The 27,664-nt window shown below is 37.7% G+C and overlaps 1 protein-coding gene across 13 annotated transcripts in view; it reads right to left on the reverse strand.

Moving 5' to 3' along the window:
- The window catches only part of CPEB3 (cytoplasmic polyadenylation element binding protein 3), a 196,159-nt gene that overhangs the window by 70,572 nt on the left and 97,923 nt on the right, over nt 1–27,664 (reverse strand). For 10 of the 13 annotated variants that reach the window (XM_045438199.1, XM_045438209.1, XM_045438208.1 and 7 more), the window contains 3 exons: nt 27,165–27,188; nt 13,637–13,804; nt 11,425–11,514 (listed from right to left, as the gene is read on the reverse strand). In XM_045438199.1, coding sequence (XP_045294155.1) covers nt 11,425–11,514; nt 13,637–13,804; nt 27,165–27,188 — 282 coding nt within the window. The remainder of the gene's footprint in view (nt 1–11,424; nt 11,515–13,636; nt 13,805–27,164; nt 27,189–27,664) is intronic. The other 3 variants (XM_045438211.1, XM_045438202.1, XM_045438200.1) reach the window with 1 other exon arrangement.

Genomic DNA, 27,664 nt, shown 5'->3' on the forward strand with positions numbered 1-27,664 from the left:
AGGCTCTGAGCCATCAGCCCAGAGCCCAACGCGGGGTTCGAACTCACGGACCACGAGATCGTGACCTGGCTGAAGTCGGACGCTTAACCGACTGCGCCACCCAGGCGCCCCTAAAGTCCAAGTTTAAACCAATGTTCCTTTCCCACACATGATACATACTAGTCAAACAAATAAAAACTATTTCCTTTATAATTCACCAGATAAAACAGCATGAATTATTGGTCTGCTAGGTCCAAGTCTGTCTGATAACTAAGCTGTGCGCTCTTAGGAAAAGACACCTCACCTCTTCGAATCTCATTTAAAATGAAGATTGTATTAAAATGATCTTTAGGGAACTTCCCAGCTCTAAAAGGTGATAGACTTCTGCTCTAGTACTCTAGGAGTGAACTCATCATTTGCAAAGATAAAATTCATTCATTTAACAAATATCTAAGGGCCAGCTACTGAGGCAGGTATGCAAGGTACTGGGCATAGAGCAGTGAACAAAACATAAAAACACCTTACTCTCATAAAAATTACATTCTGATCCAGAAAACAGACAGAAAAACACATAAGTTTTCCAGATCATGATAAGCACTTTGAAGAAAAATAAAATGAAGTCAAAAATAAATAAAATGAAGGTAAGAGGGAAAGAGAGCAAGAAGATAGAAGATAGAATATAAAAAGACTTCTATTTTAGATAAGGAAATCAGGAAAGATACTTCTGTTAAGGTGACATTTGAGTAGAGGTCTGTCTAAGGGAAGAGGTCAATAGCCCATTCAGAAATCTGGGAAAAGACAGTTTCAGACAGAAGAAAGTACTAAAGCCCTGAGGGACCTGAGTGGGCCTCAAGGAACAGCAAAGAAGTCAGTGTAGTCAGAGTGGGTAAGGGAGAGAACCATAGATGATGACCAAGATTCAACAGATGAGACCTGAGAGGAAAGGTTTAAATGCTTCCAGTAGAAGATTCATACCAATGTGGTTTCTGGCTTCTGCAGGAGTCCATTATATTCCAAACATATAGGCAAAAGGTAAGTCCACAACTGTAATGTACCATCTATCTAACTTAGAAGTAAGCAAAAGTGGGGCTGCAGATGTCCAAATTAGTATAAACTACATAGGGAAATTTGCTTTGGGAAGCCATGGAATCCCATATGCTTTGGGAAGCATATGGAATCTGGAGTCATTAAGATTTTCATTTCTTTAACTCCAGTTAAGCTTAGGCAAATCTATCCTAAAGAAAACACTATGAAAGAAAAAGCCACATACAAGGACATATTAACAGGAGCATTATTTATAATAGCCTAAATGACCAATAAGCAAGTAAATTATGGTATAACAATAGGTAAGGCAGACTCTTGAAAAATATGAAAATTATGTAGTAACATGGCAGGGAAGAAGGAGGATAGAAAACTGTATCTTTGCTAAAATTACACCCCCCCCTCCCCGCCCACAAAAAAGGATATGTATGAATAGAGGGAGACTGGAAGGAAACAAAAAATAATGGCGGTTGGTTCTGCTGGGGAAGCAGGATTATTCTTACTTATAAAGGTAACACTTGTTCAGTACAAACTAGATTGCTTTGCTCTGGTTTTCCTACTTCATTACAATGTATACTAAGACCTAGAATTAAGATAACAATAGAAATTCCTATGATCATGTACTTGACAAGAGGCCCACACTTATTTCTATTCCATGGAGGTCTTCTTAGTAACCCTGCAATAGCTAATGATGCTGATGTTCTTTCTTGAAGCTTCTTTCCTTCGCCTCCATGGCCACAGACATACTCCTAGTACTTCATTCACCCAGGTCTCTCCTGATGTGTTCTCTTCTTCCTTCTGGTTCCTAACAACATTTACGTAGTATCTGTTTTTCATCTTCTCCCTCCTCTCCAAAAAGATGACTCTCAAGAGATGTGTGCCCCCAGTGCCAGTCTCTTTCCCCAAACTATGTAACTGCAATCTCACTGCCCACTAGTAATTTCCTCTCAGATCAGATGTGAGGACATACCAAACTCTATGTGTCTTTAGTCAAATCATCACCACACCAAACTAGTTTTCTCTCAATTGACTCCCCTACATTCAAGAGAACTATAACGCCCCCATTCAGTGGGAGAAATTTTAACACAACCCTAACATCAAGTTTGCCACCATCCTGATCACTCCCACCGGTCTCTTACTGCCACCAATCCAGTAATACCTCCATGCTAATATCTTGGGTCTTTGTGGTCCTTATTACTTCTTATAAGCTAGATTACAGGAAATTCCTAAATAGTTTTTCTGACCCTGGCTAAACACCAAAACCGAAGAAAAATATCCCAACCTCTCCCTTGCTTAAAAAAAAAAAAAAAAAAAAAAGACTCCAATATCTGGGTAATATGAAAGTATTCTACGTGCATTTTCTTATTTAATCCTCAAAACAGAACTAGATACTATTATTATTTCCATTTTGTAGGTTTTTTTTTTTAAATAGAGAATTAGGAAAATAACCAGCCCAGACACATATATGGCAAGTAGGCGAACAGGAATCCAACGCAGGCAGCTTGCTCCAGAGCCTGTATTCTTCATCACTGGTTACTCAGTCTAAGTCCTAGGTTTGGCAGTCAAGCTACCACATAATCCTGCCTTAATTAAGCCTGCTGCCTACCTCTGGGCTGTCCTTATTCCCAAATGAGAATAGTAGAGTGCAATATTTAAGAGCGCTGGGCTCTGAGGCTAACCTGTTGTCACTTAACACATGACCATGGACAAACTGCCCTCTTCTAAATCTGTTTCTTCTTCTATATAAAATGGGAACACTAAGGTGCCTACCTTGTGCAGTTGGGAAGATTAAATATAATTTAGAAAATTGTAACCCAATGCCTTGCTCATAGCAAGCCCTTAGTAAAGGTTTGCCATCCTAATTATCATAATTCCAGCCCCCTGCAATTCCTGCCTATTCTTTTCCTGCCTAGTTTTGAAGATCAAGGTCTTGTACAGCCCACAGCAATCTGCTTCTCTTCTGCATGCAGAGAGTATTTTTTGCTCACTTGTCATTAACCATACATTGATCTGTATTTAAAAAAAATTACAGTATCATTCATAATATCTACTGTATGCAGAGAATGCTTTAGTCACTCCACATGGACTTACGTACTCATTTTAATCCCCATCATGACCTTCTGAAATAGGTACTATCATTATCCCTCTTTTACCAAGTGACGAAACTAAGGCACAGAAAGGTTAAACAGCATGCCTATGGGTCGTACAACTAATATGTAGAGGAGTCCCACAAATCTAGTTCTAGAATCCATGCTCTTTACCATGACTTAATATTTCATATCCGTTGTTTCCATGTTTCCTCCAGGAAACTGCAATCTTCTCTAGATCCCCCATAAGGCCAAATATAGACTCTTCCACAGATTGACAAGCAACAAATATTTGATGGATTGATATTCCCAATGCTGCATAATCATGTGCATCAGGACCTAAGCCCTCTGTTTGCATTTATTCTGTTCTTTTGCCATTCTTTTTCAATAAGTGTCTTCAAATTACCTGTAGCCAAGCTATTATAAACATAAATGTCATTTATTACAATTCTGTATGAATGTGGGATTTGGTTCATGCCCTAAGTTATGGAAGAACCTCTCTTTCCAGACTTCACAATTTCAACTTTGCTAATGCAGACCTAAAAAGTATGCAAAGATGATCCCAGAAAACTTTTCCTCAATAATTTGACTAGCGTTGGATTTCTTTTCATCATCAAGAACTAAATGTAGAAAACACAAAGCAAGATTTTACTTCCATTTTATCAATAGCTATTTGAAAGTACTTTAAACTGATATTTCAATTCCATTCTTCCTCCGCCCCAAAGACAAACACCACACAAATGCCTTCGTGTCCGCTCTCTGTGGGGATGAAGTCAATTTAGGGAAGAAAAATAAATCCTTCTGTTTTGAGGCTCTTTCTTTTACATCATTTTCTCTTTTTTAACACTCCAACCACACTTCGTTTATTCAAAGGTACTAAAGCCCTTTCATACTCAGTCTTTCCCATATGGTACTCTTCCACTCGAGAAACGGCTTCCCTAACTTTGTGACTAAGTACTCAATTTTCAGATCTGTTTAGCTGTCATCTTCTCAGAGAAGCTTTCTCTACATCCCTCCTCTAAATTGAGGCCCACTTTTTAGAGTCACTGTACTCTTTATTTTTCCTTTACAGAACTATTACAGTTTATAATTGTGTTTATTTTTGTAATTAGTTGACTAATTTCTTATTTTCCCCACAGGACTACAAGTTATAAGGTCTGAGACCAAATATGAAAACACATATTCTGACTTCCATGCCTTCCTCCACCTTTCATGTTCTCAGTGGTGCTCTAGAGAACAACAAGGAATTATCTGCTGTGGCCTACACACAAAGTGATCCACAGGACTTTGCATATCCTCAAATGGCTGATCAAATACCTTGGTGGTCTGTGTGCTGGAGAGAGCCCCAGACTCCATTACCTCCTATTGTGTCGGCCAGACAATACTTAAGACGACAACTGATGTGCCTGGACACTGTTTCTCTACATGGATTTTAAGCTCTCCACAGTCCACTGAAATGGTTAGTTTTACAAACCCTACTCCTTATCTCTACAGGTAAACCTGCCAGATGAATGAATATGTATTTCATTAGGCATATACTTTCTGAGAGAAAGGCTGAAGGGTTCAATAGATGGTTTATGTTTTGCTTTCTACTTACACATAAACCAAAATGTATAGCCAAACAAACTGTATGTAATGGCCAACCTAGGGCAACCTAAACAAAAGTACACTCAGCATGAAGGGCATTAACAAAAAGGCATGGATCTGAATTAAAACCTAAGGAATTTAAGGAAAAGGAGAAATAGCACAAGGGGGCATTATTAAGAAGGCACAGAACAGTTGGGGTGAAGGGCACCTGGGTGGCTCAGTCGGTTAAACTTCTGACTCTTGATTTCAGCTCAGGTCATGATCTCACAGTCCATGGGATCAAGCCCCACATCAGGCTCTGTTCTGACAGTGCAGAACCTGCTTGAGATTCTCTCTGTCCCACCCCCACTAGTACTGTCTCTCAAAATAAATAAATAAACATTAAAAAAAAAAAAAGAATAGGGGTGAACTCCCTAGATGTTCCCAACATTCAAAGTAACGGACATGGATTCTCAAAGTTACTTCAATCTTGGAATAACATCAAATTTCTTTAGGTCCTCTCAAAACAGGTCAACCTTCAGATTTTAGCTGAAAGCAAAATACAACAGGAGCCAACAGTATAATAATTATTTGTCTTCCTAACCCCTAATCACATGAAAGGCAATCTGCGATGCAAGCTTGCAGATGGGAATTGGGAGACCCCTAGATGTCACCAGCCTATCTCAACACTCAACCTCTGGTGTAGAATAAAGGCACCAGATCTAATGTTCCATAGTTCTTTATTAATATGCTATTATACAGGAATAGCATCAAAAACCATGGAATTAATAGAACTACTTAACTTTGTACTGCCCAGACCAACCCAAATGTTCTCTCTTCAATTCTCCGTAACAAATTTAAGTAGGATATTGTAAACATGACACATATACAAAAAAGGCAGATGAGAAAAATGGTGATACAGAAACCACTAGACTTAAGGTATTACTGAGAGAAGTGAAAATATTTATCTTTCAAAAGAGAAGACTTAAAGAGAAACTCATAGTCCTTTAAGTACCAAGAGACAAATGGTACAATAATGACTTATTATATTTTACTTTATGGCACACAATTAACCAGTAGGTAAAGATTTCAGGGAAGCATTTGACTCAACTGAAAAGCAAAATTTAATATCTATACAGACTTCCTTTAAAATATACAGGCTGCCTCCTTCGTCACTGGATGTCTCAGAAGCGAAATGAGTAGCTCCCTAGACTATTTTAGAGCAGGAGTCAACAAACTTTCTTCAAAGGGATCTGAGGGCCACATATGGTCTCTGCTACATATTCTTGCATGTGTGTTTTTATAACCCTTAAAAACATAAAAACCATCCTTAGCTTACAGGCCATATAAAAACAGGTAGTTTACTGATCCTTGTTTTAGGGAGGTGATTTCCAATAGAAATATGAGTCGCATATGTAATTTAAAATTTTCTAGGGGCACCCACAAACATATGGCTAACACATGGCTTTGACAAAGCAGGAAAGAATATCCAATGGAATAAAGACGGTCTCTTCAGCAAATGGTGCTGGGAAAACTGGACAGCAACATACAGAAAAATGGACCTGGACCACTTTCTTACACCATACACAAAAAGAAACTCAAAATGGATTAAAGACCTAAATGTAAGACAGGAAGACATCAAAATGCTAGAGGAGAAAGCAAGCAAAAACCTCTTTGACCTCAGCCCCAGCAATTTCTTACTCAACATGTCTCCAAAGGCAAGGGAAATAAAAGCAAAAATGAACTACTGGGACCTCATCAAAATAAAAAGCTTCTTCTGCACAGCAAAGGAAACAATCAGCAAAACTAAAAGGCAACCAACAGAATGGGAGAAGGTATTTGCAAACAACATATCAGGTAAAGGGTTAGTATCCAAAATCTATAAAGAACTTATCAAACTCAACACCCAAAAAAACAAACAATCCAGTGAAGAAATGGACAAAAGACATGAATAGACACTTCTCCAAAGAAGACATCCAGATGGCTCACAGACACATGAAAAAATGCTCAACATCAGTCATCATCAGGGAAATACAAATCGAAACTACAATGAGATATCACCTCACACCAGTCAGAATGACTAAAATTAAAAACTCAGGCACCAACAGATGTTGCCGAGGATGCGGAGAAAGAGGATCGCTTTTGCACTGCTGGTGGGAATGCAAGCTGGTGCAGCCACTCTGGAAAATAGTATGAGGTTCCTCAAAAAGTTAAAAATAGAACTACCCTACGACCCAGTAATTGCACTACTAGGTATTTATCCAAGGGATACAGGGATGCTGTTTCAAAGGGGCACATGCACCCCAATGTTTGTAGCAGTGCTGTCGACAAAAGCTAAAGTATGGAAAGAGCTCAAATGTCCATCAATGGATGAATGGATAAAGAAGATGTGGTATATATATACAATAGAGTATTGCTTGGCACTCAAAAAGAATGAAATCTTGCCATTTGCAACTACGTGGATGGAACTAGAGGGTATTATGCTAAGCGAAATTAGCCAGAGAAAAACAAATAGTATCATATGACTTCACACACATAAGGAATTTAAGATACAAAACAGATGAACATAAAGGAAGGGAAGCAAAAATAACATAAAAACAGGGAGAGAGAAAAAACATAAGAGACTCTTAAATACAGAGAACAAACAGAGGGTTGCTGGAGGGGAGATGGGCTAAATGGGTAAGAGGTATTAAGGAATCCACTCATGAAATCATTGTTGCACTATATGCTAACTTGGGTGTAATTAATAAATTAATTAATTAAAAACAAAATTTTTTTCTAGGGTCTCCTGGGTGGCTCAATCAGTTAAACGTCTGACTCCTGATTTCAGTTCAGGTCATGAGCTCACGGTTCATGGGTTCAAGCCCCGAGTTGGGCTGTTAGCACAGAGCTTGCTTGGGATTCTCTCTCTTCCATTCTCTCAGCCCTTCCTCCACTCTCTCTCTCTCTCTCTCTCTCTCTCTCACACACACACACACTCTCTCTCTCTCTCAAAATAAACTTTAAAATAGAAAACAAAAATTTCTAATATCTACATTTAAAAGGTAAAAAGAAACTGGAGAAGTTCACTTTAATATTTTTTATTTAATCCAATATATCAAAAACTTATTCTAACATGAAAACAAAATTGCTAATGAGATCTTTTACTTTTTTTTTTTTTTTATAAAACTAAGTCTTCAAAATCCAGTGTATATTTTACACTTATAGCATGTCTCAATTCAAATTAGTCCTATTTCAAGCCCTCATTAGCTACATGTGGCTAGTGACTATCACACTGGACAGAGTGATTCCAGAAAAACTTAATGCATTCCACTGAAAAAGAGAAGAGATAACCTTCCAAGGAGTATCTGGGTAGCTCAGCTGGTTAAGTGTCTGGCTCTTGATTTCAGCTCAGGTCATGATCTCACAGTCGGGGAGTTCAAGCTTCATGTTGGGCTCTGAGCTGACAGCATGGAGCCTGCTTGGGATTCTCTCTCTGCCCTTCCCCAGCTCATACTTTCTCTCTCTCTCAAAATGAAAAACTTAAAAAAAAAAAGAGAGAGAGAGAGATAATATTTCAATCAACACTTATTTCTAATGCTTCAAATCAATGAGAAAAGAAATGTATTAGTCAATAAATGACTACTGAGATGATTGGCATGCTACCAGGAAAAATATAACTGGATCGCTTCCTGTGCCTTACTCCAATATAAAGTCCAGACAGAAATGAGAAGTCAATCAAAAAAAGTAAAACAAATTCAAAGACCAGTAAAGAGAAAAGAATGCCCAAAAGGGGGGGGTGGGGGGAATGTTATCTTAACCATCAGATAGGCAAAGATTGAAAAAGAGTCATTTCCTCAGATTGAATAAAACTGAGTTTTACAAATCAGATAATATTGATGGGAACATAAACGTATATGATTTTTCTTTTTTTTTTTTTTTAACTTTTTAACGCTTATTTAGAGAGAGAGAGAGAGAGAGAGAGAGAGAGTGTGTGTGTGTGTGTGTGTGTGTGTGTGTGTGTGTGAGAACAGAGGAGGGGCAGAGAGAGAGGAAGACACAGAATCCAAAGCAGGCTCCAGGCTCTAAGCTGTCAGCACACAGCCCAATATGGGGCTCAAACTCACAAGCTGTGAGATCATGACCTGAGCCAAACTCGGACACAACCAAATGAGCCACCCAGGCACCCCCATATATGACTTTCCTTAAGGGCAGCTTTGCAATCTGTATAAAAAAATATGTACCTCACTTCTGGAAATTCACCCTAAGAGGTAATGATAAAGGACAAAAAGATGAAGGCATAAGGATATTCACTGAAGTGTGATCCCTGAGACAAAACAGTTAGAAGCAACTTAAGTGTCCATTAACAGGATGGATTAAATCAAATACAGTCAGTAAGATAATGTAGGTCTCTTACAGAAAGATGTTGACATTGCTGAGGGGAAAATGCAGGTTATTAAACAGCATGCACACTGTGATCCCATTTATGTAATTGCAAAATTTCATATAAATGTTTATGTTCATAAAGAAACAACAGAAGGATATTTAATAAAATGTATATAGTGATTATGTCAGATATAGATTTGGATAATTTTCTTTGGACATGACTATACAGGTTTATCTTCATTTTTGTTTATATTTGAGGGAGAGAGAAAGAGAGAGCAGGGGAAGGGCAAAGAGAGAGGGACACAGAGAATCCGAAATGGGTTCCATGCTAAGAGTGGAGAGCCCCGTGTGGGGCTTGAACTTACGAACTGTGAGATCACGACCTGAGCCAAAGTGGGACGCTTAACCGACTGAGCCACCCAGGCGCCCCTATCTTCATTTTTCATGATGATCAGATCACCTGACACCTTTGATACTAGAGGTGTTTTTATACCTTCTCAGCATGATGATTTTTTTTCAACTAGCACTATTAGAAATAGCTTTCACACATGCAATTTTAGATAGTGTGCTACATGTACCACAGTGTAGTGAACACATTCTTTCAGTGAGATGACACTGCCTTAATGCTCAAATGCAACTGGTACTCTTAGGAATATTTTTTAATACATGTGACTTTACAGAGCATATTACCTGCGGCACAGTGTGGTGAACTCATCCGTTCACTGAAATAACACTACTCTGATTCAAGGAATTATTAGCACTCTTAGAAACATGTTTGTTTTTTTTTTTCTTTTTTCAACGTTTATTTATTTTTTTGGGGACAGAGAGAGACAGAGCATGAACGGGGGAGGGGCAGAGAGAGAAGGAGACACAGAATCAGAAACAGGCTCCAGGCTCCAAGCCATCAGCCCAGAGCCCGACGCGGGGCTCGAACTCACGGACCGCAAGATCGTGACCTGGCTGAAGTCGGACGCTTAACCGACTGCGCCACCCAGGCGCCCCTAGAAACATGTTTTAAACATGTGTTTATACACAGTGCTATACATGTACCACAAGGTGGTGAATACATTCCTTCAATAGAATAATCAGCTGGCGATTTTTATCTTTTCTGCTTAATATGAAACTTATTTTTTTAACTTTAAAAATTCTTGAAGAGAATTAAAAAGGAAATGTTAAAAGTAAACAGCCTTATATTTAGTGAGTAATTATTTTCACAGGTTGTTGAGAGAATAAGGAGAAATATAGGTGGCAAAGAAACCTAATAAACCAGACATAAGAAGAAGCCACCGACCTTTCCCAGGTTAAGCTATAATTTCATTCCTGTATAAAGCACAGGAAAGCTAAGTATTTTGACTCCATCTTCTTGAAGGAATAATGTTACACAATAATACATATCAAAAAAACAATTCTTTGGAGATGAAACACATCTTTGAAATATAGCTACAGATGAAGAAAACTTCCTTTTTAACCCCAAACACTCTTCCATGTAATTCTAGGAGTTTACCCAGAGCTAATATCACTAGAAAAGTTCCCTGAATTCTGCAGAAATTACAGACTATGAACAAAGTAATATATTTTCAGGTCTTCGTAAATTATCAAAAAAGCCTACCAAAAATAAGGGAAGAGTTCACGTGAAGAATTCTTTGCTAGTTTACCTTCCACCCCTCAACACACTAAGTCACTTAAAATACAGACATGAATAGGGGTGCTTGGGTGGCTCAGTCGGTTAAGTGTCTGACTTCAGCTCAGGTCAAGATCTTAGGGCTTGGAGTTTGAGCCCCGCACCAGGCTCTGTGCTGATAGCCTGGAGCCTTAAGCGTGTTTCTGATTCTGTGTCTCCCTCTTTCTCTGTCCCTCCCCTGCTTGCACTCTGTCTCTGTCTCTCAAAAATTAATAAACATTAAAAAAAAATTTTTTTTGAAGACAGACATGAATAAAGGTAATTTCATACAATGTCATATTTCAGCCACTAGGTTTTCAAAGTTTGGGTTTTATAAGACCTATAAAACCAGAGGACACTGGGATACAAATAATATTTGACTCTAAATAATCTTTCCCTCTCCACTCACTGACATTGCTCAAAATCCTAGATTTTTTTCCTCTCAAATAATGAAAACTTAGCACAAGGTTCACTCACACAAGACTCACAAAATCTCACCGTTGATATAATAAATAGATGCCCTAAAACAATGAGTGTGCTCCTGGGGGGAACAGTCTCCAAGTGGAAACAGTAAGACACAAAAAGATGATCAACAATAAAATATTTTCTTAATTAGGGGAAAAAATCCAACTGCTATTTCAAGAATTAAAAGGCTGTCATAATTTTATTGAACTGTCATGCTAGCTCTCCAACAGGCAGGCAGTGGAGACATTTTAAGTGCATTACCTTTAGGAGGAAAATACGACTTGCTTTCAGCTTTGTGAGGCCAGTCTACAACGAGAGGTCCAAACCTGCGAAAGCTGGCAGTGATCTCATCTATAAAACAAAAAAGGAATCTTAGCATAAGAGAAAAAAAAAATATTGCAAACAGAATAGCATAAAGCATGTCTTTTTATTTAAAAAACGTTTTGAGAGCTATTTCTAAAGCATTTTTACAGAAGTCAAACCTACTAAGTGAAATACAATTGTCTGCTGGGTACATTTGGTTATTCACTTTCAACCATGCAAAATGTGTTTCTAACTATAATTCATTGCTCTTCACTGCCAGTAAATTTGATATAAAGAGTTTGGAAGAAAAAAAAATCTGTCATTAACTAAGGTGACCTCTCAGTCAAGTAAAAAAAAAAAAAAAAAAAAAAAGACTCTAAAAATAGGAATGTTCTGTATTTAGAAAAAAGGCAAAAGCAAAAGATTACAAAATATTTAAAATGTGCTTTCCCTTATGCAAAATAAACTCTAAAAGATCTAACATTATTAATCTTAGGTTATGATTATTAGTAATCTAAGGTTATGAATCTCTGAGATTATTTTAGAAATAGATACAATTCTTTGGGGCACCTGGGTGGCTTAGTCGGTTAAGCATCTGACTCCAGCTCAGGTCATGATCTCACAGTTCGTGAGTTAGAGCCCTGCATTAGGCTCTCTGCTGTCAGCACAGAGCCTGCTTCGGATGTTCTGTACCCTTCTCTCAGCTTCTCTCCCACTGATTCTCTCTCTCTCTCTCTCTCAAAATAAATAAACTTAAAAAAAAAAAAAAAAAAGAAATAGATACAATTCTTTTGGTGAGGAATAGGGGCAAAAAGTAGGTAATTCTTTTTGATGATAAAAAGTTAAAACCAATGATCTATTTCTCTCATACTTACCTATGACACATCCTATGAAGAAAATGTTTCCAACGTTATAGCTCAATAAATTTACCTTTTCTTTCTGACTTCTGACTCAAAGCAGAAGGTTATAACTTAGCCCACACTCAGATTTAAGTTGCCACTCTCTCAGCCATGATCTAAACTTTGTCTTTAAAAAAATCCAATTGATAGATGAGATTAACACCAGTATAAAAATAATTTGGAGGAAAATGAGTCTCCAGCTCTGTACAACCTTAAAGAAATAAGTCTAAAATAAAATTATTTTTACTTTTTAAAAATATTTTTTAAAAGTTTATTTATTTTGAGAGAGGGAGAGAGAGTACGTGCACATGCACACAAGTGGTAGAGCCTCACATGGGGCTGGATCCCACAAACCATAAGATCATGACCTGAGACGCCCAACCAACTGAGCCTCCCAGAGTGCCCCTAAAATAAAATTACTTTTAAAGACTATTCCTTTATCACCGTGAAAAAGAAAATCATGATAAATTAGAGAAATGCCATAGCTACAACAATACTGACAAAGCAATTGTTTTAATAATATTTTTATAGCAGATCCAAAACCTACCAGAACTAGAGTTGTTTTTTCCCTTAGGCTAATTCTGTCACAATTACATTTCATTTGTCCACTCAACAAATATCTACTGACAACCTACTATGTGCTGACTGGCTTCAAGCATAAGTGAAAACTCACTTTTGGATTGACGGTATCTCAAAAATATGAAGAAAAACTCTAATTAGTCTTCATTCTTTTAAAGGCAAAGGGTGCTTTTTACTAATCGATATATTAAAATATGAGATGGGATGGTGTGATAAATATGAGCAAAAGCACTGGAATCAGAATAATTCTGAGCACTAGGTGCACCATTAGCTACACAACCTTGGACAAACTGTCTCTCTCTGAGCCTCTTTCCTTATCTATAAAATGGAGTTGGTAGGATATGCCTTATAGGATAGCTCTAAGGATTAAATGAGATAATGTAATGTGAAGCGCTTAGCACAATAATGGGCCTATGGAGAGTTTCATAAATATTAACTTTCATTATTATTTTAAAACGTATCCCCAAATGAAGGCCTAGGAAACAAGACACTGTTGGGAGACTGCTATATATACACACATTTGAACAGCAGACCTGAAGTGCACAATCTATTACTTCCCCATCTATCATATATTTTCATCCTCTGAACACTAAAATATGAATGTCCTAAAGCTGCTTGGAGAGGAGAGACAAGGTCAGATCACACGAAGAACAAATCTGGCCTTTATAAAGTCATTAATGAATGCGTCATACCTTCATCGATATCAGGAGGAAGGCCTCCAACAAACACCTTTCTGGAGTAACGTTCTACTCGTTCTCCATTTTGACAGCGAGTGGGAGAACTTAAGCCAGATGACAAGGATTGATCGCCATGACTGTCATCCAGGAAGGCATCTTCAAAGGGAAAGAGAGAAGACCGACCTGAAACAAACGTGGAAGTTTCCACAGTTAAAATTATTTTCTTGGACAACAGATGCTTTATTAGGAGCCAAAGTGTAGAGTGAATCATACAAAAAATAAAAGAAGTATCCTGAACTGTGACTTTTACAATAGGATAAGCGACTGCAGATTACAGGGTCTAGATAATACCACCATTTTTGTGTAAAGGTATGTATAGCACGGAAATAATTGGATTGATAGCAAGAAGAATCAAAAATTAGAGCTGTTTTTGCTGCTAAAAATCACTACCTTTTAAAACAGTCCATATTACTGCTGCTAAGAATATTCAGCAGTTATTTTTCTTTTCCCTAGACATTTCTTAAAATAAATGGAAAAGTAGTCTTTATTCACATATTTTTATTTGTTCAAAGGTTCAGACTGGCCCTGACAGCAGAGGGAATATTAAACTGACAACAAAGGCTGATAACTTCTCTGAGTGCAGGACTAAACATGATCGAATTTTCCCTGTCATTTCAAGCTAATCCAATTTGGGAATAAGCATTTGCATTAACAATAGGTGAAATCACTCTGGAAAACAGTGTGGAGGTTCCTCAAAAAATTAAAAATAGACCTACCCTATGACCCAGCAGTAGCACTGCTAAGAATTTACCCAAGGGATACAGGAGTACTGATGCATAGGGGCACTTGTACCCCAATGTTTATAGCAGCACTCTCAACAAGAGCCAAATTATGGAAAGAGCCTAAATGTCCATCAACTGATGAATGGATAAAGAAGTTGTGGTTTATATACACAATGGAGTACTATGTGGCAATGAGAAAGAATGAAATATGGCCCTTTGTAGCAACATGGATGGAACTGGAGAGTGTGATGCTAAGTGAAATAAGCCATACAGAGAAAGACAGATACCACATGTGTTCACTCTTACGTGGATCCTGAGAAACTTAACAGGAACTCATGGGGGAGGGGAGGGGAAAAAAAAAAAAAAGAAGTTAGAGTGGGAGAGAGCCAAAGCATAAGAGACTCTTAAAAACTGAGAACAAACTGAGAGCTGATGGGAGGTGGGTGATGGGTATTGAGGAGGGCACCTGTTGGGATGAGCACTGGGTGTTGTATGGAAACCAATCTGACAATAAATTTCATATATTTAAAAAAAAAAAAAACAGGTGAAACACGTAAATGAGAACACATAAATTAAGATGTGGGAATAGATGTAGATGTGGTTATGACATCTCCACTCTACTAACCTAAGCAATATTTTATATCACTCAAAAAAATTATTTTCATTGTTAACTCTATGGCCAAGTAGAGTTTATACAGAAAAGGCATCTACCCATTTCACACGACTATAAGAAAGATACCAGCAGTTAGTCTGTTAATAAATGTAACACAATGATGCCAGCCAATATTACAAAATAAAATCTAAGTTTAAAAACAAATATATTTCCTGTTTGAGTCAGTGAGTTCCTGGTGAAACTTTCCATTAGGTTACACTCTAAAAATGAACTTCTTGAGCTCTCGAACTTTTGAATAAATTCAAAATTCTAAAATAAATTCATACATTCTTCAAAAAAAAGAACAGTGTCTTCCCCATTTAGTCTATCCTGTCTATATTTCCCTGAAAGCTAGATTCTGCGTCACTACAGCCAACTCTCTAAAACAGAATATAAATAGTCTTACAGAAATACTGGACATTTATTTCTCTTACAAAAAAATAGCTACTAATATAACTCTGTTTATTTTATGAACAACCCAGGTGGTATAAGAAAGGCTCTATTTTGATGTTGGGAGTTAATAAATGAAAGGACCTAAGAATTTTTTGTTCAGCTCTTCCCGGATTAGCTACAAAGAAACAGAATAAAATTTGTCACCTCAGTCACCTAGCTTTCTTAGCCTGGCAGGAACAAACAATAGGCAGTAAATTCTCATCCCTTGATGTCTGTTTTGATCAATGGGGGTAAAAGAAATAGATTTGCAGGAACTACAGGCAAAATGACCTTCTCAAAGACATCCAGGGATGTGCTCCCACAACTGTTAGGTTTGCTTTTCACATAGTCTACACTCAGAGAGTTATATGCTTGCTCTGTGACAGGCACATACCCAAATCAGCATTTCCCACACAGTACTCCTATCCTTACTTCTTACCCTCAACACTAGTAACATTAAATGCTCAGAAAACAAAGGCTGATGGGGGTGGGGGTGGGGGGAGACAAATAAATAATACTGGAAAATACTGCACACCATACGCCCTTCCCAGACATTCACAATCCATGTTAGAATACAAACAGTTGGGAAAAGTACCACAGTAAAATAACTTAATCAACATGGACTTAAGATAAAGGAAACATTCAAATATATATAGTTCAGTGGAAAACACCCAAAGAAATATTTATCCATATTCTAGAATCACCAAATAAGATAGTTATTTGAAAGTTCTTGACAAAGAAGTCTGGTGAGAGACAGGCAAATGCATAATTATAAAACAGAGAATTAAGTACTAAGAGAAGAATTTACCAAGAGCACAATTTACTGCCCTACAGGAGATGGGATGGGGAGAGACCTTTAAAGTGATTTCATAGGAAGACAACCTTGAGCAGAATCTTGTGGGCTTTGGAATTTCTAAGGTAAAGAACAAGAATCCATAGAGAAAGAACTTTCAAAACAGCTTTGGTATTTCCCTCCAAACTAGGTCCTCTAGCATTCCCTGCAATCTCAACAGAAATGACTATTTTCCACATCCAATTCAATCCAGAAATCTAGGAGTCCTCCTTGACATCTCCCTTTCATACTCCAAACCTAATCTCTCACTCACTAAATCCTATCAATTCAAGCTATGAAATAATTCATCAATCCATTCACTTCTCCCATCTTCAGTCCTAATGCCCTGGGAGTCCAGATCACTATCATCTCTGCCCTGAACTAATAGTTTAATGAGTCTATAACGCACCCTGTTTAGTCTACTGATGTCTATCTTGAACCCCACAATGCTTTCTCCACAAAACAGCCAAAGTCACCATTTTCAAATATTAGTCTGAACACATAACCGCACTCACCTTTATCCTTAAAACCTTCCACTGGTGTTGGATAAAGTACAAAAACATCAGTGTCAATTTTTAGGCCTCTGTCATCTCCTATATCACAGTTGCTGCCTCTCTCCCTCTGGTTCACCAACGTCCAATCACATAAGACTTCCTTTGAATTTCCTGGTCATTCCTCCTTGCCTCTGGCACTAAGGACAAGGTGTTTCCCTGTTGCCCAAATAAATACTCTCTTCCCAACTCCCCAGTTTTCTAGTTAATTCCCACTTAATCCTTAATCTCAGGTGAAAAGTCACTTCCTCAAGGCAGAACCTTTCTGACCTTTTAGATTAGGTTAGGTTCCCTTTTCTATCCACTCATTGCACTTCTCCTAACACTTTTCCTAATTACTATTATACTATCGTGTGGGTTTTTATTTGGTATCTCATTCCCCAATCCCATTAAAATGTAAACTCTATGAGGACAGGGACCAATTTAATCTCGTTTACTGTATCTTCTTGTCCTAATGAGGGCACATAAAAGGGATTCAGTAAATATTAAAAGTGAGGCAGCATCCAGAAAAGGGTGACAGTATGTGCAAACACACACTACTGCAAGTGTATGCTGGAATACAACACACAGGTGTGACAATAGCAAGAGGTGAAACCATGTCCTAGGAAATTAAGACCCTTTCCATTGCTTCTATATGTTCAAGTGTTATATTCTATACTCTATACTACAAAAGTAATAGGAAATTTCCCCATTTTCCAAATTTAATATTTCATTCTAATACTACCTTTTTTTTTTTTTTTAACTTCAATCACTTCCTGGAGACTGATACTGCCATCTAATCATCTTCCATCCTGTCAAAAATGACTTTTCTGAGATGCCTGTGACCCTGTCACTCCCTCTATCCCACATCCTACAATAGCCCCCATCACCCTCACCAGTAATCTGCACCTAAGAAAAGAGGGGATGGGAAAAAAAGAAAAGAAAAGAAAAGAGGGAATAGGACAAGAGTTTGAAGAAATCTGGGACAGTCCAGATGAGAGATGAGGAAATCTTGAACAAGAGCAGTGAAGAAGGAGACAAAGTAGATATTCAAGACATTCTGGAAAAAAAGACACCTTTCTTTGTGCATGGCCAACATAACCACAGCTTCCCAAAATATTCTGGCAAAGAAAATAAAATCAAGAGTTAATTGTAAAAATTTGGACTATTTTAAAAATTGATTATGGGTACGCAAGAAACTTGCCAAGGTTTTAAAACCAAACCTCTGTCTTATTAGTAGTATTTAGAGTACCATAGACTTTAGTGATAAAGTTGCCCTTGGAAATGACACTGCTAAGAATTCACATGTATGTGATGTTTCTCTGTGGATAAGAACTAAGAATATAGGTCTCAGAGCCCAATCCCCAGATCTACTTAATCTGAATGCATGGGGTTCAAATTTGAAAATCTGCACTTTTAACAAATTTCCCCAGTGATCCCTACACTTAAGTTTAAGAGTGAAATGGAGATTAACTGTCTGTAGCAGGCATCCACTTGAAAGTGATATTGTGTCAAGTATATGGAGCCTTGGGAAACATCCAAATTCAGTCAAGTTAAAGAAAGTACATCCTCAGCAACAGAATGTAAAATCTGTATCTAGTCAACCTTACTGCCTCGGTGCTGATGGAACAAATCGTCAGTCCATAGGAAGCATTTAAAAGACACAAGTGTAGACCAAAAGAAGTTAAAAGGATTTTATCATACTGGTAGGATTACTCCTCTGTGGGACAGAATTGTTCCTTTGATGTTTCCATAGCCTGAAAACCATCTATTTCCCTATGCTCTAATTATAAGTTCCTGAAGGACTGTTCTATTAATTAATTTAGTACTTTGCTACCGTGAAGAGGCACCACTGTGACTCTTAAGCTAGTAGACAAATAATCAGCCGCTAAAATTGTATTTCTGTTACGTTCATCTCCTTAAGTTAAAACATTGGTATTCTGATTTGTCCAGGGTTCCTCATGCGATTAGTATTTGTGCATTCATTTGGTTGGCATAAATCCATTCCCCCCAAGACGAATCATCCCTGGGAAGACTGATAAAATTTTAGTTTCCAGATATGTGTTATTAGCAACTGAAACTTTAAGAGGCTACACCCAAATCATGTCCTATGAGAAGCCCGACTTCACTAACTAGCATCTCTCTGACATTATTTTTCTTTAATGAAAAACACTGCCCAAGACCAAAACATTTCTTTCATTTTTATTTTTGATGTTTATTTTTGAGAGAGAGAGAGAGAGGGGGAGGGAGCGAGAGAGAGGGCAAGTGTGAGCAGGGGAAGGGCAGAGAGAGGGAGGGAGACACAGAACTCGAAGCAGGCTCCAGGCTTCGATCTGTCAGCACAGAGCACGATGAGGGGCTTGAACCCACAAACTGTGAGATCATGACTGAGCCGAAGTCGGAGGCTTAACCAAATGAGCCACCCAGGCGCCCCACCAAAACATTTTAAGTAAGCCATGTTACTTCCCCAAAATTATACTTTTATGTGCCTAGCATATAAATCTGCTTTAGAATCTGATACTTCCAGGGGCACTTGGGTGGCTCAGCTGGTTAAATGTCCAACTTTGGCTCAAGTCATGATCTCATGGTTCATGAGTTCAAGCCCCGCATTGGGCTCTGCGCTGACAGCTCGGAGCCCGGAGCCTGCTTTGGATTCTGTGTTTCTCCCTCTCTCTCTGCCCCTCCCCTGTTCACACTCTGTCTCTCTCTCTCAAAATGAATAAACATTAAAAAAAAAAAAAAAAAAGAATCTGATACTTCCATGTAAAACATTTATATTGGATATTTCAAGAGAAGCAGGAGAATACTTCCCAACAGCTGCAATTTGGCCATTTGGCTTTCCTTCCACCAATGGTTCTGCTTTTGTGATATCTATTTTCAATTAATAACCAGAATGTAGTTTTTTGTTCAGTAACGGAACAAATCATCTCTGAATACAGAGACAATTTAAAGCTAAAAGAGCTTTGGAAGAGAAGTGCCAAATATGAAATCCACAAAGCACTAGTTAAGCATGAAGGCTTATCTGAGAGAAGAACTCTTGCTTACTTAGGAGGCTCCCTTTCCTGCAACTTACGATGGGAAAACAAGAGCCCACTGACCATGACAGTTCCCAAAGCTGCCCAAACCTCACCTCTCAGCTCCCACCAAAGCCTCTGTAGTCAATCCAGCAGCTTCACCCTACTTGTGGCCCAGTACTTCCATTGTAAGCCTGTTTAGTTTTGCAAGGAGCTCAGAAATTAGTCACTTGAGGAGTATGTTTTTTTTTTTTTAATGTTTGTTTATTTTTGAGAGAGAGAGTGATGCACGAGGTTGGGGGGGTGGGGGGGCGCAGAGAGAGAAGGAGACACAGAATCCCAAGCAGGCCCCAGGCTCTGAGCTGTCAGCACAGAGCCTGACGCGGGGCTCAAACTCACAAACCACGAGATCATGACCTGAGCTGAAGTTGGACACTTAAATGACTAAGCCACCCATGTGCCCAGGAGTTGTTTTTTTTTTTTTTTAAAGAATTATGAAGAACGACTCCCCTAAGGAAAAAAAAATTGCCTTAAAGTCAAGATAGTCAGGTTCCAGCTTTACTTTGTAATCTTGGACAAAACATTTCACACATCTGAGTCTCATTTACATAATGAGAGATTTGAACTAGATGAATGGTTTTCAAATCTCTGGGAGCAGAATTCCTTGCATTACATAAACATCTTCCACAATACCCTAACATACAGATATTAAAGTGCATCTTACTTGGCATTACCACGTGGGTATGTCTTAGGCATCACAAACTTAACATGTTTTTAAATGAACTCTTGACATCCACTTTGATCCTGTTCTCTCCTGGTCCCATTTCAATACATGGCATTGCATTCATCTGGTTGCTCAGGCTGGAACCTGCACATCAGTTTTGAGTCTTCCTTCTTATTTACTACCCACATTCAATTCTTCAATTAATGCCATTAAAAGAGGTTGATTCTATCCTCTAGAATATATCTTCCATTCGTTCATGTCTTTCCAACTCTACCGCCATCACTGTATCCGAAAACGCCATCACCTCTTGCCTAGACTACTACCTTCACTCTGAACTAGACAACCCACTTCTCTCACTTTGTTCTAAATAATAGCCAGAGTGCTCTTTTAAAAACATAAATATGATCATTTGACCCTGCTTTAAAACATTCATAGATTTCCTCTTGTACTTGGACCAAGTTCAAAATCCTTACCAGGAGCTAAAGCCCAGAAAGATCATATTTCCTTCCTTCCTCCAACTTCATCTTAATACATCCTCCTCTCTCTCCTACCAAGCTCAGTCATTCTGGTCTCTACTTCCTCAAATACACAAAGCCCTTTCATGCCTCACCCCCCCCCCACCCCCACACACACTTTTTAAATAAAAGCTTTATTAAGATATAATTCACCTACCATACAATTCATCCAATTAACCCATTAGCAGCCACTCCTCATTTTCCTTGAACTCTCTCAGGCCTAGGCAATACTAGTCTACTACTATAGACTACTGTAGTCTACTATTGATACTTTCTATATTAATAGAAAGGATATTTCATAAAAGTGGAATCTTACAATATTTGATCTTTTGTAATTGCCTTCTTTCACTTAGTATGTTTTCAAAGTTTAACAATGTTGTAGTATTTATCAGTACTTTGCCACAAGCCTCTTAAAATAGCTGTCTTAAAATTTCTGGAATTTCCTTTAAAACATTCTAAAGAAAGAGGGGAAAAAAGAGAGGATATATGAAACAAGATTAGCAAAAATGTTGATAATCATTGAAGCTAACTGATGGGTACAGAGTTCAATAAACTGTTCTATTTTTGTGTATGTTTGAAAATTTCCACAATAGAAATTTTCCTTTAAAGATACCTGTCTTCCCATCCTTTGGGTTTCAGTTTAAATAACATCTTTTCAGAGAAAACTATCCTAGGTTAGAGGGAAGTTCCCATTTTTCTTGCCTAGCACTCTTCACAATTATCGAGTATGGAAATGTTTCTTTCACTTATTTATTGTCCCTCTCCTACTAGAATGAACATTCTGTAGGGAGACAGAACACATCGAGAGTCTAGCACTGCATCCAACCCCAAGTAAGCACACAAGCACACAAATGCAATTAGGGTGGACAGCTCAGAACCCCTGTGTCATTGTTTAAAACCCTCCCAGACCAACTTCTTGCAAAAACAAAACACCAGTGATCTTATTCCCCTCACCATTTCCTGTGCTCAAATCTCCCTATTACTATAAGCAGTAACGTTTCAGATATTATAACCATAAACAGGAGTTTCTTCAGCTGTCCGTGTTTCACTGAGGGACCATCCATGCCTTTAGACAAGAAAACTCACATAACCATGTTTGAATTAGCAGGATGCCACGTCTGTATCATGGTCTCACTGACAGAGATGATCTCTCCTCCCTTCAACAAACTTTTGGCAAAAAGACCCAACTTCAACTGGAAACCCAAGTTTGTTTCATTGGATTTTTAGAACCTCTGTTATTACCTAAGATTAATACTTCATATCATATCAATAGATTTTTATGGATTAAATATACACAGAAGTACATTTTATAATAGTAACTCTACTAGTAAAGTAACTGATGATTCTTTGTATTTGATCATTTACATTGTTTAAAAGAATATTTTATATTCTCCTTGTTGCTTTTCAAGAAATTCTGTTAAACATCACGAGTACTGGCAGAGTCAACATGTCTACTTATGGACAGAAGTCTCCCAGAGACCTTAAAAGCTCGTATGAAAAAGGTAACATATATTTTAAACAGGTGTGAAATGTGTAGTCAAATATCTTGTATGACCCTACCTGTTGGTCTAGTTTCTAACAGGGTCTGCAGTGTATAGGAAGAGATATATCAAAGCTTATAGAATGCCAGAATACTCCAGAAAAAAATATTAAAATTATTTGGAATCATTTTGATTCTATAGGGGAATATGGGAAGATAAATCAACATCTGTCTAATGAAACACATCTTTAAAACAAAAATGGGTATAATGGGAAATACACTTGGATATTTAAATACTTTATATACAATCATTAATTAAAAAAAAAAAAAACTTATTTATTTAGGGGCACCAGGGTGGCTCAGTCTGTTAAGCGTCCGACTGGTCATGATCAGGTCATGATCAGGTCATCATCTCAAAGTTTGTGAGTTCAAGCCCTTGTTGGGCTCTGTGCTGACAGCTCAGAGCCTGGAGCCTGCTTCAGATTCTGTGTCTCCCTCTCTCTCTGCCCCTCCCCTGCTCATGCTCTGTCTCTGTCTCTCTCTCAAAAATAAATAAACATTAAAAAAATTTTTTTTAACTTATTTATTTAAATTCAAGTTAGTTAACATACAGTGTAGTACTGGTTTCAGGAGCAGAACCCACTGATTCATCTCTTACATATAACACCTAGTGCTCATTCCAACAAGTGCCTTCCTTAATGCCCATCACCCACTTAGTCCATCACCCCACACATCTCCCGTCCAGCCACCCTGTTTGTTCTCTGTATAAGATTATCTTATGGTTTGCCCCGCTCTGTGTTTTTAGCTTATTTTTCCTTTCCTTCCCCTATGCTCATCTGTTGTGTTTCTTATATTCCACATATATATATTTCACATGAGTGAAATCATAGGATATTTGTCTTTCTCTGCCTGACTTATTTCACTTAACACAATACACTCCAGTTCCATCCACACTGTTGCAAATGGCAAGATTTCATTCTTTTTCATCGCCAAGTAGTCCTATTCTTACACATCTAATTCTGCCTCCCTACTTCTGTTTCAACTACACTATTGGAAGTGCTTGATTTGCCAAGGTCTACCCTCCAGGACTTTTTTCCTATCTAAGACTTCAGCTGATGTCCAAGTTCTCTCCTGTTTTCGTTACTTGATCATGAAACCCTCTTCCTAAAGCCGGACATATCTGTGTCTAGGAGTCTTACCCTCTGTTTCAAAAACCATTCATTAGGGCATCACAGACCATTTCACTGCAAATTTTCCTCTCCAGCTGGCCCCCAATGCATACACTCAGAGACATAGGCTCCAAGGATCTGGCCATGCCAATCTCACCTTGAAGCTTTTTTTTTTTTTTTTTTAAGTTGAATCACATACCTGGAAACGCTTGCTTCCCACTCCTCTTCCATTATCCAAATAGTTCCTGAAATTCTACCTATTCCAGAAAACTTTCCCAGGTGTATTAGGAGAGGTGAAAGATTCCACTGGCCTAATCCTTACTGAGAGATCTCAAAACTGTCACAAATAATTCCCTTTGCTTTCTACTCCTAAAACATTTACCAACATGTATATGTAATGCATAGAATGAGTTATAGCTAAATCTTAATCATAGATAAAGTGCCATACATCAATGAGTTTTCTTAAATCTTTATTTAAATTCCAGCAAGTTCACTTTTTATGCTTTTGTGGGAAAGTCTAAACTTTAGAGGAAATAAATCAATAATTAATATAATCCCTGATCACACAAATAAACGAGTATGAGGAAATCTGCCACTTTAAAATTTATACTATGCAGCAGTGGCCCAAATGAGTATATTTTAGGAAATGAGAATAAATATGTGGTACACCTGCCCCATCTCACAAGGCTATGTCACTACATTTAAGTAAGATGACTTCTTTTTCAGCTTTGGAAATAAAAGACTAGATAAAAGCATGGAACAAAAATTCTCTACCTGGTCTTTTCTCATTACAGAAAGTCAACATTCAGTCTTTTAATATTCTCTCTCTCTTTCACACACACACACTCTCTCTCTCTCATCATTATTATCTTCTTCATTGACAACTAGCAAACTACACACTTACGGCGAGCAGGGACCAAGTCATTCTAGGCAGTGTTTAGCGTAACACTTGATGCAAATACGACCATGCTTGTGAAAACAATTAAGTCAAACTTTACAAATAGATATGGGGAAGGTAACCAGAAAATAGAAGAGTAATTTTTTCAGGACCTTAGAAATTACAAGTGATCTTAATATTCTTGATGTCTGGTATTTAATATACTATGATTTGTAAAAGTAAAATAATTTGTTTAAAAATATGATGCTCTACTCTGGTCTGCATAGATGTAGGGTGTTACTTTAAAAACAATCCTCATCCATAAACATTTAATAAGTGCTAATTACATGTAGGTCACAGTACTAGGCATAAGACACAATTGTCCTCAAAGAACTTCTCTCCAGTGGAAGAATCAGAATGTACAGAAAAAACAAGAAGAATGTAAGACAGCAGAAGCAGAGGAAAAGGCTGCCTACAAGGCACTGGGCAAGGCTTCCTGGGAGAGAGAAGGCTTAAATTCGGCATAAATGCATGAACTAAGAATAGGCTTTAGATAAGGAAATGAGAGGAAGGGTGGATAGTACTTACGATGGCCAGGCTGTGGGAAAGTACGGAGACTGACAGGGGAAGGTGGGATGGAAAAAATGGAGACAATGAGGCTGGTGAAACTGGGGGAAGCCAGATGATGGGGGTCCTAAATGGAAGAGGAGCATGACATGGACAAAGTGGTGTTTCAGAAAGAAAGAAACAATAGAAATGAGGCCTGAGACACTAGAGGAAAAACTCTGGCAAGATGTGGTAACTGATCGGTACGTAAGAAGTGGAGACGCTAGTCCCTGCTGTCTACCCTCCAGATGGTGTCTGTTTTCTGTATAAAAGTGTCCATTCCTGGGGTGCCTGGGTGGCTCAGTTGGTTAAGCGACCAACTTCGGCTCAGGTCATGATCTCGCAGTTTGTGAGTTCGAGCCCCGCGTCGGGTTCTGTGCTGACAGCTCAGAGCCTGCAGCCTGCTTCAGATTCTGTGTCTCCCCCTCTCTCTACACCTCCCCTGCTCACGCTCTTTGTCTCTCTGTCTCTCAATAATAAATAAACGTTAAAAAAAATTTTTTTTAAAAAGTGTCCTTTCCTTATTCCTTCTCAAGAGTGATCAATTTTCTACCAACATGAAAAACTATATGTATAGTACAGAATGATTTCTAGTAATATTATTATCTATGCTTTCAATTTATAAACAAGAAGGTTAAAAATATTAAATGGTAATTTCTACAGCTAAAAAATAATCAACTACACAAATGTTTTTCTTCACCACGATTTGAAAACAAAACTGATGATACGATTCCATCATGAAAGAAGTTTTCAATGGTAGTTCAAATACTTATTAGGTTCTGCCAATATCCATCTACTCAACGAATATTTACTGTGGAATCAATAATAAAATACTATGAATGTAATATTATTAACTTCTCTTTAAAACTCAATTACAACATCAGAGATAGCCTGATGAAAGGTAAACAGCACTCAATAAGCTACCAAAAGACAAAGGTTCCAGATCTGGCTCTGACTTTAACTTGAGACCACATAGCAAGTAAATCACTTCATCTCTCCCAGCTTCTGCAAGTGAGTCCCAAAGCAGCTTATACTGGTGGAATGCTTTTAGTGTACACAAATAGGTTTTCCTCTCCCATTTTTTACACTATAACTTCACTAACACCCTTAAAGTTGGACAAGATTGGCTTTATTACCTCATAATCTACAGATGAAGATACCAGACAGAAGCAATAAAGCAGTGATTACAAACTAGGTCTTTGACCCTAAATCTCATACTCCTTCAAAACACTACATTAGGCTTACCCTACCAACGTAATAAAATTATTTGAATGAATTACAGATAGAAAAATGCTGTAGAAAGGTAATGGCATTATACAAATAAAAGCAGTATTATTTTGTTTGGGTGGGATCAGGAGACAATGCAAGTTTATGGGGCTTAGAGCCTATACAAGTTGGGGATCTGCTTCAAGAAAAAGAACACAAAAATAAGGTAAAGAGGGAGTCCCCTTGAAAGTGAGGGTCCCTACAACTTAAGCTTCTTTACCTTCAAGGTAAATCTGCTTCTGGATTAACACTAAAGAATTCACCAGTAAATCTACTAAGATCAAGAATTGCCCTCTAAAACCTAACTTATGCTTTCTAAATAGTATGAAAAGAACACAGTGGATAAAACACACACACACACACACACACACACACACACACAATTATGCTTGGCCTTTATTCTCTCAAGATCATAATAAATCACATAACAAAAATTTCCAGGTAGAAATAGTCTTTGCTATGTCTATATTAGGATTAAAAGAACAAACTACCAACTAACAACAAAAAACAACTATAATGAAAGTGATGAGAATTATTTTGCTAAAATAAGCTAGAACATCATACCACACAATAATTATTGTTTTGCACACACACAGGTATAAACACACACACACTCATATTTACTCACAATTTGGCAAGCAAAAGATCTCATTAAAAAATTTACCTCGTCTCCGCCCATAGCTCCTGGCTGCATGTAAACACAGAAGAAAACCATGGGTATCTTTATCAAAATGGTGAATTTAGAAATAAAAAAATATTCACATAAACCTTTTCTAAGTATTTTCAGAATTAATCTGGAGATACTGTTCAACTCGACTGCAGAGATAATATATTAAAAAAAAAAAAAGAAAAACCTTTATGAAGCACAAGTTAAAACATAATCTTAAAGAGAAATTCACCTGGATATGGCAGCCACTGACAAAGATACAATGGGTGCTTAAGTTACATAGTCTTATAGGGATTTATGCTGTGGTCCACTATCTGTATCAGATATAGACAGAGTTCTTTTAAATTTTTTTCTGATTAATCAATCTTCATTTGTGCTGTATTATCATCAGACATCACTTTAAAGGAAAACATTCATTCTAAATCAAAAACTGTAGTGTATGGTGGTCACTCTGAATTTCTTCACACATGCGCATACACACACACACACACAGACAC

The sequence above is a fragment of the Leopardus geoffroyi genome, chromosome D2 (assembly GCF_018350155.1).
Source record: "Leopardus geoffroyi isolate Oge1 chromosome D2, O.geoffroyi_Oge1_pat1.0, whole genome shotgun sequence".
NCBI lineage: Eukaryota > Metazoa > Chordata > Mammalia > Carnivora > Felidae > Leopardus > Leopardus geoffroyi.